Source organism: Lolium rigidum, chromosome 3, assembly GCF_022539505.1.
Source record: "Lolium rigidum isolate FL_2022 chromosome 3, APGP_CSIRO_Lrig_0.1, whole genome shotgun sequence".
NCBI classification, from domain to species: Eukaryota; Viridiplantae; Streptophyta; class Magnoliopsida; order Poales; family Poaceae; genus Lolium; species Lolium rigidum.
This window is the reverse complement of record NC_061510.1, coordinates 33,102,122-33,112,860: the sequence shown is the minus strand read 5'-3', so window position 1 is coordinate 33,112,860 and position 10,739 is coordinate 33,102,122. Positions and strand designations below refer to the sequence as shown.

The window sequence follows — 10,739 nt, the reverse complement described above, 5'->3', positions numbered from 1 at the left end:
TGTCCATCTAGATGTATGAATTCACTTCTGCATTATCCACTTTCCCCTGAAGGCCTGAACCACCTCTTCATGAGGTTGTAGAGATCAGAATGAACCCGTAGAAAGAGTAGTGTTTATGAAGACTACTATTATTATAGTTCTTTCATTTTGATGTGCCATGTTCAGCTCATTCTATATCTTGATTGTGTTGGAGGATAAACACTGATACTATGTCCTTTGCTCTTTTGGTTGTTCTAGGGGAGGACATAAGGAGCAGCAAGCAATTTTTTCTTGGAGAATAATGATTAATGAAGGACAGCCCATAGTTTACATATGACGAAATTGTTCTGATAAAGTTTCCATCAGGCAAACTAGAGGCCCTGAACTAGGTTCTACTTGTGTTACCGAAGCTGATCATTTTGAGTTAGCTGTAGAAGAGCGCATTACAGGTTCAGTCATGAGATGGTATTTGTAATGGTAATATACATTCGGTGTTGGTTTATTTGTTACATCATACTATATGTTCTAATAGGCTGATATGTGGTGTAATTTTTGTGTTGGAACTTGGAAGTGCTGAGGCAGCAAATTCTACATTAGCTCAATCAGATTCAGTTGTATACATGTTGCACTCGAGAGAGTGATTTGGTAATTGTAGAAATTAATGAGATAGAGACGAGTGAAATTTTGTTAGTGAGATTTAGTGACAGGATGGAGTTGCTCATATCGTCTTTCTAGCTTTTTACATTAGGTCTGTATCTCATAAGTCTCAGACCTTGCTTACTATGCTTAAAGAAATGGTTCCACTACTAGCAGTTTTGTGATCTATCGAGATGTTTGACACCGCATGTTAGTGATTGTTGATTTTAGCTAACCAAACCTTATGGTTTCCAGACATTTTATGAATGCTATTACTTTAAGCCATCCAAGGATATGAGTGAAGTGAAATCTTAGTAAACAAGGGATAACTGTTAGGTTGTTTCTTTGATGCATATCATATTGAATTACAAGTTTTTATTGAACTACATTTTAATCCATTTTTGGAATATTATGTGGCTATGTCTTTCTATGAACGTGAATTGCATGTGTATTATGTGTACATGTGTGACAAGAAACAAATTAAGTGGGCCGTGGCAAGGCAGAGGCATTGAACTAGTGTAAATCAAAGATGTCATAGGCTTGAACCACATCAGTGCTTAAACGATTCTGGATAAATGTTTCTGCTTCACAGTTTTTGCTACAATCACTTCTCAAGGTGGCGACACGGTTCACTGTCAATTCCTTTGAATGTAGAGTCCAAAAAAATCAATACAAAGCAACAATCAGCTTAGCTGTACAAGGATAAGAGAGACCCCACCTTGACTGATAGTTATAAGCCTTGTACATTGTCTTCATTGATCTGTCCAAGATGTGTCATTCTCCGTGAGGACTTTTCATCGAGCGTAGCGACTGCTAAAACCTAACTTGGACTACTTATTGATTGATAGTAATGTTCTTCAAAAATTGGACACTGAAGCACTCTGAATTCCACTAGAAATGAATGGTTTATAAGTAGTACTTGTGCCGCCATTAGCTGAAACCGTGTCTGCAACCATGGCTCCTCCTCCTTCACTTCTGCTTCCCACCGCATCCCTCCTCTGCTCATTTGCTCTCCTTTCAATTTCAAGAGCTGTAGCACATGACATTCTTCCCTTGAGATCCTCTCTAACCGTCGAAGCCTTCCAAACTGACATGCTGCAATCATCAGATGGCACCTTCTCCTGTGGTTTCTACAACATCTACACCAATGCCTTCACATTTTCAATATGGTATTCCAAGGCGGCAAACAAAACCGTCGTCTGGAGTGCAAATCGCGACCGCCCTGTCCATGTCAAAAGGTCAACCCTGGCCTTGCAGAGGGATGGAAATATGGTCCTAAGAGATTATGATGGCACAGTTGTGTGGCAAGCTGGTGGCAACTTCAGAAATGTCCAGTATGCTCAGCTGTTGAATACTGGGAATTTCATCTTGAAGGATACCAATGGCAAGACAATATGGCAAAGTTTTGATTCACCCACAGACACTTTCCTACCAACTCAGCCCATCACTGCTTCTACAAAGTTAGTGCCTACAACCCAATCACCTGTTCCTGGTAACTACATCTTCCGTTTCAGTGATCTATCAGTACTGTCACTTATATATGACACTCCTGAAGCTTCGGATATATACTGGCCAGACCCTGATCAGACTCTCTACCAGGATAATAGAAACCAGTACAACAATACTAGGTTGGGGATGTTGGACAACAACGGGAGTTTTGGGTCGAGTGATTTTGCTGATGGTCAACCACTTGTGGCCTCTGATGCAGGGCCTGGGATTAAGAGAAGGCTAACTCTGGATCCTGACGGTAATCTTCGGTTGTACAGCTTGAATGAATCAGATGGTTCATGGAAAATTTCAATGGTAGCACTGTCCCTTGCTTGCAACGTCCATGGCGTATGCGGTCCTAATGGAATCTGTCACTACTCACCTAAACCTGCATGTTCATGCGCACCAGGCTATGTGATGAGGAACCCAGGTAACTGGACTGAAGGCTGTAATGCTATTGTCAACATAACATGTCATAATCAGGAACCTATGAAGTTTGTGAGACTCCCGCAGACAGATTTTTGGGGCTCCGATCAGCGGCATATTCGCTCGGTTTCTTTACATGCTTGTAAGAGGACCTGCATGGGTGACTGCACCTGCAAAGGCTTTCAATACCAGGAAGATACAGGGTCATGCTATCCGAAAGCTGGTCTTTTTAGTGGACGGACCTATCCATCAACCGATGTGCGAACAATATATCTCAAGCTTCCTTCCAAGGTGAATGTTTCAAGCACAACTTTTCGTTACTCGGACGTGTTTGATTCTGCACCACCTAGTCTTGATTGCAACCAGATGAGCAGCATACTACCAAATCTAGAAGTGCATAACAATGGTGTGGAAGAATCAAAGTGGTTCTACTTCTACGGTTTCATAGTTGCAATTTTTGTTGTTGAAGTTTCCTTTATAGCATTCGCATGGTTCTTTGTTCTGGGAAGAGAGCTTAGGCCATCAGAGTTATGGGCGGCCGAGGAAGGATACAAAGTGATGACTAGTCATTTTCGAAGATACAGTTACGGAGAACTAGTGAAGGCGACAATAGATTTCAAAGTTGAGCTAGGAAGGGGAAGTTCAGGCGTAGTGTACAAAGGTGTCTTAGAAGATGAAAGACCAGTTGCTCTGAAAAAGCTGGAGCATATTAGTCGGGGTAAGGAAGAGTTCCAGGCTGAGCTGAGTGTGATTGCCAGGATTTACCACATGAATCTAGTGAGAATATGGGGGTTTTGTTCAGAGGGATCTCACAGGCTGTTGGTTTGTGAATATATCGAGAATGGCTCACTGGCTAGCATTTTGTTCAGTGACAAAAACAATATCTCGCTGGACTGGAAGCAACGGTTCAATATTGCGTTAGGAGTTGCGAAAGGATTGGCCTATCTTCACCATGAGTGCTTGGAATGGGTCATTCATTGTGATGTGAAACCTGAGAATATACTGTTGGACAAGAACTTTGAGCCTAAGATCACTGACTTTGGATTGGCAAAGTTACTAAGCAGAGGTGGGTCCAGTGAGAACACATCTCATGTCCGAGGAACGACAGGTTACATTGCTCCTGAGTGGATTTCTGGCCTCCCTATCACGTCGAAAGTTGATGTGTATAGCTATGGAGTTGTGCTTCTTGAGCTTTTATCTGGAAGCAGAGTCTCGGAGTTGACCGTCGGTTCAGATGCAGAGGTGCATAGTATGCTCAGGAAGCTTGTCACAACGCTTGCAGATAAACTGGAAGGAAATGATGAATCTTGGATCGACAGATTTGTGGATTGCAAATTGAGTGGACAATTCAGCTATGTACAAGCTAGAACATTGGTCAAACTGGTTGTTTCTTGTTTGGAGGAAGATAGAAGAAAGAGATCAACTATGGAATCTATTGTCCAGACTCTCCTATCATTTGATGAAGCGAACAAGTAGTACCAATTTAATTTTGTATGTGACCTTTTAAATATGGCAACAATATTTCGTTGCTAGGTCAAAGATGTATGCATGCCACAGTGTGGAACTTTTTCCAGTAGTAGTCATTGATGAAAGTTTTGTTGCATTTAGTAAAAACATGAGAATGTTTGAATGTGTGATGTTTTTTTTTTTTTGAAAGCATTTGAATGTGTGATGTTAGTGTGTGAAATGACACTGATGTCATGATTGATGATTGTACATGCTCTAATTTCCTAATGGAATGTTAAGTGTGGTTCTTCCAGTTATGGTACTCTGCTAAACTTATTTTCACTAAAAGAAATAAAATCCATCTGTTATTGATGTCTGCCTTAAGTGCTCATTACAATATCTTATTTGTGTTTCCTGCTGCTCAAAATGGTCTGATATTGCAGTGATATTTACACCATTACACTTGTCATATTCCAAGATTACAATCAAATATATACATCCATAGCAAAAAAAATGTTGGTTGTAATGTGTCATGCTGTAATTTCAAGATGTTGGTAAAATCAACGCAGTTATGATCATACATGTGTTTGTATTTTACTATTTCCTGTACTGCATATACTTCTTTTCTAAAATGCTCAACCTAAATATAATATGTGATCATCTACAACTTCTCCCAGTTTTATTATTCCCTATAAAAATACTGATGCGATGTCATCTGAAAGGTTCCGGCGGGGCCGTTTCTTCCAGAAGAGCAGCCGTCTCAAAACATTCAGCAGCTTCAAGTGCTGATGAACTACCCCCTTCATCTTCATAGGTTAAACCAAGGTTAAAACATGCAACATGATTAGTTCTGTCCAGTCTCAGCGCGTCAGTTAGGAAGGTCCTTGCGGCAGGCAAGGGCCTCCCGCCAAGCTGCCGAAGGGCAACGGCGGCTGATATCAAACTCGGTACGTGCTTAGGTTCAAGGTCTAATGCTGTGGAATATGCTCCAAGAGCTTCCTTGAGAAACCCTCTTGCCTCATGTAGCTTTCCTGCATTGGTAAATATCACAAGTATTAAGAATGAACTTGTATTGACAATTCAAAATAATGCAATAATACTTGAGAACGGGGAAGTTGGGTGATAAGAAGAATATGAATCACCTGTAGAATGATAAGCCAAGGGGGAATATGCATTGATAGCTTTTATTTTCGATATGCAAATTTCTGCATCCCTCCACTGTGACAAGCTTAGGTACACAAGGGCCAGATCGTACCATGTCTCTGTTTCTCTACTTCTATCATCCTTCGAGCCCTGCAAAAAAGCATAGCAGTATTAGAGAGTTTGTTTTTCTTTGAATTAAATTCGATAAACAAATTAAGTTTTCCCCCTTTCTTTTTTTTGAAAGGAATACGGTAAGTGATTTTCTTTTTAAATAATAAGAACCTAAATTGCTCGGACTTGAACGGGTGCATCCACTTCCCTAAGCAAATGAGCTAGGCTCACTTCTTTCTTGGAAAACTATGCACTCAATATGAGCATTACAATTTAATATGTCGGGCTTAAGTTTTTCTCTTTCATAGAAAACAATGCTCTCAATACGAGCATTAAAATTTAATATATCGGGCAACTGCACGGCATTCCAACTGTATTAAAACAGGAGGTGATGTCAGCTTGATATCAATGCATTTCCCTTTATCGAAAAAACGAGATGACAAAAGTTGTGCTTCCTGCTTTTTCTTATACTAAGAGGTTAGTCTGTCAAAAAAGATACATATTTTTCAGTTTGTCATGACATGTGCAAAAATACTTAGTACAGCAATACAAGATAATATTGTGAAAATATTAATCATGACAGTAATATCCTTTAGAAAAGAATTCCAAAAAAGGTTTTCATGAAGTAGCTACCTGTAACACCATCTTCCCAGAGCGGGAATTTTTCGTCCTAAGTTCAATGACAGCAAGAAGCTGCGTATAAGTTTCAATTGCCTTCTTAAATTGCCCGTTTGCAGCCTGAATCTTGGCTTTGGTCTGCAACAGATCTACGTGACACCACTTCTCAGTCTGATCAAGGGCAGCATTTACAATAGATTCAGCATTTTTAAACTGTTTTTGAGCACTCATGATCCGAGCAATAAGGAGCCAACTCTTTAGTTCTGATCCATTCTCCAATTTCAGTAGCTTCTTTGCATATGAAGCTGCTGCCTCTAGTTTCCTCTGCTCAGCATTTTCTAGGCTGAGATTGTACAGTAACTTGTAATCCCTGGGTTGCATCTTCTTTCCAGCAACACGGAGCACCTCAAGTGCTTCACGCTGCTGAGTATCTCTTGCCGTACCACTCAAAGCATATCTAGCATGATGGGAGAGCGAAATGCCAAGTAAAAGGTCCGCAACAACCTCTAACTGGTCACAACCACCATTTAGACTAACAAGGGCTCGGCGTGCGTAGGAGGCACCTTCTTCAGCACATGCACCATTCTCGCTACAAATTTTTGAAGATAGAAGAAGTTCTTTGATACAACTGGAATCCTCTCCAAACCTCAATATCATTCTGAGCAGATTGAGGGCAGTTAGATCATCTTCTTCTGCCAGGTAACACAACGCAACATTGTACATCCACTCTCTGCTGTGTAACACACTAGGTAATAGTTTCTCAAACTGGGTGGCTAAAGGTTTTAACCGCCCTGACATGGACAATGCAAAAGTAAGATGATGCATCACAGTTAGGTCTCTCTCAAGCCTTCCAAGGTTGAATTTCATCAATAAAATCATCAAGAGAAGAATAGCTTCTTCAAAATTGTTTTCAGGCACAAATGAACCATGTGATTGGGGTCGAAGGGTTGGAGTGCAGGCCTCGCAGCCACTGTATAGGAGAAAAATAGCAAACTCCTTTTGTATTGTACCAATGGTCTTCGCATCGAGGTTCCAATTTCTAAGAAGAGCTCTCCTATATGACGAGAGAGCTTCAGGAGGGGAATCTTCTAATTTCCATAGCTCAGGAAGCAACTTGACGGCACTGCATATTGTTGCATTAAAGTTACTACCATATCCAAAGTTGGCTGGTAAACCCTCAGGCAGTGCCAATTCTATAACGTCCAATATCATACTACACTGCTCTGCAGCTTCTGCAAAACAAAAGTGAGTTGACGTAATGTTTGAAATAGCATTACAAGAATAAGGAAAAGATTTTCATAATGGGCATCCATAGAAAAATACCCTACAAAATATAGGGAAGAGATGGTTGTACCTTTGAACTTCCCAAGATCACGAAGTGCTATAGTTTTGAGATATATGGTCTCCATTATTAGATTAACAGAATGCAAGGACATTGGGGGATAACCGGAATCTGGTTGAACCCTTGCTAATCTAGTGATTGAAATTTTCACGTCAGGAACCATTGCAGGTATATTTATCCCATTAAGCATACGAAGTGCTTCTTCAACATGCCCCTGTTGGTATTCTACTTTTGCTAGCAATGCCCTTGCTTCCTGAAAAATTGTCGATGCTATCTTAGACATGTGAAAGCATTTGAGATGAAGAAAAAACTATAGATTGATGTGGTACTTATCTGCACACGGGATGCACATATTCAGTGTATGTACTGTATTGTCGTACTGAATGTGGTGGTAACTAAAAACTAGCATAAAAGACATCGTATAATCATAATGAAGAGAAATGGCAGGCGGTGGCACATAATTTCAGAACAGAATGCACAAACTGTCGAAGATGGATATTTTCGACACATTATGCTACAACACAGTGTAGACAACAAGCCACATAAATAGTCACATAAACAGATCAAGCACTTAAGTTCCGTAATCAAGCACTTAAGTTCCGTATAGTATCGTTCAGCGTGAAGCAAACATATAAGGAAACATAACATAGGCGCCGCCGCGGTAGAAAATTCCAAACAATGAGCATGTTCCACAGAAGTACTCAGTTTGCCTCAGTCTATTACCATACTTTGTCAAGGAAAGATTTATGTAACAAGAGGAAGCACGCACCTCATAGTTAAGGGAATCACCCTCCCGAAGGGACAACTCGGCTTCCTGAATACCGGCATTGTTGGCCTGCAACTCGACTTCGCCATTTGTTGGTGCCAGCTCATCCACCCGAACGGCCTGCTCCCCGGAGCACAGGCATTGCATCGCCATCCAGCGCAACAGTTTACGAGGTCTCCTCCTCTGTTCCCTGCCCTCCATCATGCTCCACCATCATACCCTTCCGAGCACATTTCCCTGTTAGAATCACGTATTAGGAGTCGCAGTGTTTGATGATTGGTAACCACGGCATTGCACAGGTTGGTGCTATTTGAGCAATAATCTTACACAAACTAGTTGCTTGTACATAATTGGATTAAAGCGTCACCATTTGATGGCATGCTTTGGGGATTGAGCATCCGAGTCTGCCTTTCTATCAGTTCTGAAGATGTTCTTGTCCTGGACAGAACATATATGAATGGTCTCGGAAGTTTGCACCAGTAAAAGATTTCACCACTGCAACATCAGGTTTTTTTTTCTTTAATACAAAAAAATCAATCCGAGCGATTTTGAACAAAGACTCCAAACTTGGCACATACAGTAAAATACAATCACTGAAGATTACTCCTGAATTCGCTAGCAAATAGAATCAGGAAAATTCTCCACGGAGAAGCTTCTACGGTGAGTGCTAATTCTACCAAACCGATTGGTCCAAGAACTTGCTCACCTTCGCCACGAGGAAGAAGCTTTCCGACCGATGATCTTCCCCCCAAATAACACAAACAGATGATCAAAATCCAATCCTGTCCCCCCGGCTCGATCGTCCTGGCCGCCAATCCAAGCGAACTGGGCGAATCGGGGGTCGGGGTGGTTGCGGGGAAGCGACAGGAAAGGCGATTCGGTCAGGATGCGGGAGGCCGCTTCCAATTCTTGCGGGGCCAAATCCAAGAAGAAGAAACGCGAGCTGATGACAGCGAATAATCTGCCAAATTGTTTACTACTGCCTGTTAGGCGGGCCAGAAGCGCGGTCGGTGTATACGGAACTTTCCGGGTGTCGAACCACAACAACAATGGGGTCGGAATAGTCAAAGAGAGAAACAGGCTTTTTCAGATAGATCCTCGCTCTTTGAGAATTTTGGTAACGTCCTATTGCAAGGACAGGTTTTTAACAAATTGAGCTCTCTAGGTCGTCGTCGTCCCTCTCCTCCTCAGTGGTCGCTGTCGCTGCCACCACTTCCGCGTCCACAGCCGCTTCCATCGCCTCCTCATCCTCTGCGTCAGCTAGCAAGTGCGCGACTGTTGGCACGAAAATCTGCCGCGCAACACCAGAATAATCGTCGTGCTTTCGTGACGACGAACGGATGATTTCCGAGCAAATCAACAAAGGATCCTCGATTTCGGAGAGGAGATACGACCGTTTTTCAACGCAAAACGGCAAAGATCAACGGAACCCTAGAACTACTAGGGAGCCGCCAGGTAAACGAAAGAGAAAAACGTACGTAAAAGTAAATAGGATAAATTGTATTGATAGATTCGATTGGATGGGTTCAATCGGCCACGGCCTTGACATATATATATGTACGTACGGCACGCTGGACTTGGCGTACAGGAAAAGAACTCTAAAATCTAACCGACTAGAATCTGGCCACTTTAATTGGGTTATCACGTGTAACCTTCCAAACATAGTTGATCTTTCTCACGTAATAGTCCTTGAGCCAAATTCACGTACAATCATTCCTTGCATATGAATAATATATTCTGGGCATGACGTCAATCACAGTAATAACGATTGATCATGTGTCACGTACATGCCATTGTCGCTGCTGCATCTTCTTGGGAAAAATCCTTCAGCTTGGTTTCAAGGCCCGATGTAGCAACGTGCTAGCTCAATATATCCCAGGATCTGCTTTGAACCTGTCCTTGTAGCTGCAGCAGGTCATGTAAAACATCATATATTTGTTCTGAGTAAATAACTTGCTTCCCCTGACTTGCCGTGCGCCATCTTCTCTGGACTACAATTAATAGCCTGCATTTTCTTCCAAACAGCAAGTTCATATATGTATGAATCAATGATCTAATGCCACACATTTAAATTAATTTGGCCCACAAATACCTACTAGCCAAATTCTACAATTAACACATGCCCCCCTGTTTTTGGTATAATTAAATTTATCAAAAACACTAACAATACTTTAGGGCGATGTTGATCACTTCACCGGCCATACATTTGCTCAAGGTGATATACTAAAAACACATCGGCCAAATCTTCTTAGAGCGATATTTCAGGTAACATATCGGCCAGATTTTTCGTAGGGCGATACTGAAATAATATATCGGCCACAATGTCTTCAGGTCTGATGCCATATGCTTTTCAAAATATTTTCCATTAAGTGCTTTGGGCAACTTCTCTCAAGTAAAGATTGCATAAAATATGAAATTATATGAACACTCTCTACAACTCTCCATGGGTCTTTCCAACCCAGTGATCAGTTCTAGTAACAACTTCTTAACAATGTCGGCCAAGAAAACCTCCAATTTTTTCTAACCATCACATAATATAAGCCGACAGATGTTTTCCGGATATTTCATCATGCATTTCACTCATTACTAATCTAGATTGATCGAAATCCGAACACTTTAAGAGCAAACCGTATGTAGTTCGGTGATATAATTAATTCTTCATTCAACAAAGTATCTGTTAAAGATATATAGCTTGTTGCCAAATTTTACTATCTGATCGTTTGACTTGGTTCTTCCAAATAATTAATCAGAGATACTCTTTATCAACTAACTCTAAATTACTTG

General features: G+C 41.2%; 2 protein-coding genes across 3 annotated transcripts; one reads left to right on the top strand and one right to left on the bottom strand.

Moving 5' to 3' along the window:
• Positions 1 to 1,510: 1,510 nt before the first annotated feature.
• Positions 1,511 to 4,255, top strand: LOC124701397 (putative receptor protein kinase ZmPK1). Its single transcript, XM_047233447.1, has one exon. The coding sequence runs from the start codon at positions 1,570 to 1,572 to the stop codon at positions 4,003 to 4,005; it is 2,436 nt and encodes an 811-aa protein (XP_047089403.1). The 5' UTR covers positions 1,511 to 1,569; the 3' UTR covers positions 4,006 to 4,255.
• Positions 4,256 to 4,340: 85 nt separating this feature from the next.
• Positions 4,341 to 8,946, bottom strand: LOC124701398 (protein NPGR2-like). 2 transcript variants are annotated; one of them, XM_047233448.1, is made up of 7 exons: positions 8,662 to 8,946; positions 8,283 to 8,450; positions 7,959 to 8,192; positions 7,202 to 7,442; positions 5,863 to 7,079; positions 5,118 to 5,268; positions 4,341 to 5,006 (listed from the first exon to the last, which is right to left on the bottom strand). In XM_047233448.1, exons 3-7 carry the CDS (start codon positions 8,157 to 8,159, stop codon positions 4,687 to 4,689), a joined length of 2,130 nt encoding a protein of 709 aa, XP_047089404.1. In that variant the 5' UTR covers positions 8,160 to 8,192; positions 8,283 to 8,450; positions 8,662 to 8,946; the 3' UTR covers positions 4,341 to 4,686. The 2 variants fall into 2 exon arrangements, with proteins under 2 accessions (XP_047089404.1, XP_047089405.1); XM_047233449.1 differs by lacking the exon at positions 8,283 to 8,450.
• Positions 8,947 to 10,739: the final 1,793 nt, after the last annotated feature.

What these genes read in the sequence shown, in the direction of transcription:
- LOC124701398 (XM_047233448.1), bottom strand. Translation starts at nt 8,159, where the DNA reads ATGATGGAGGGCAGGGAACAGAGGAGGAGACCTCGTAAACTGTTGCGC. An exon ending in CTGGGAAGATGGTGTTACAG is followed by an intron (nt 5,269 to 5,862) that starts GTAGCTACTTCA and finishes GCTTTTTTGCAG; the next exon opens with GGCTCGAAGGATGATAGAAG. An exon ending in CTTGGCTTATCATTCTACAG is followed by an intron (nt 5,007 to 5,117) that starts GTGATTCATATT and finishes TTACCAATGCAG; the next exon opens with GAAAGCTACATGAGGCAAGA.
- LOC124701397 (XM_047233447.1), top strand. Translation starts at nt 1,570, where the DNA reads ATGGCTCCTCCTCCTTCACTTCTGCTTCCCACCGCATCCCTCCTCTGC.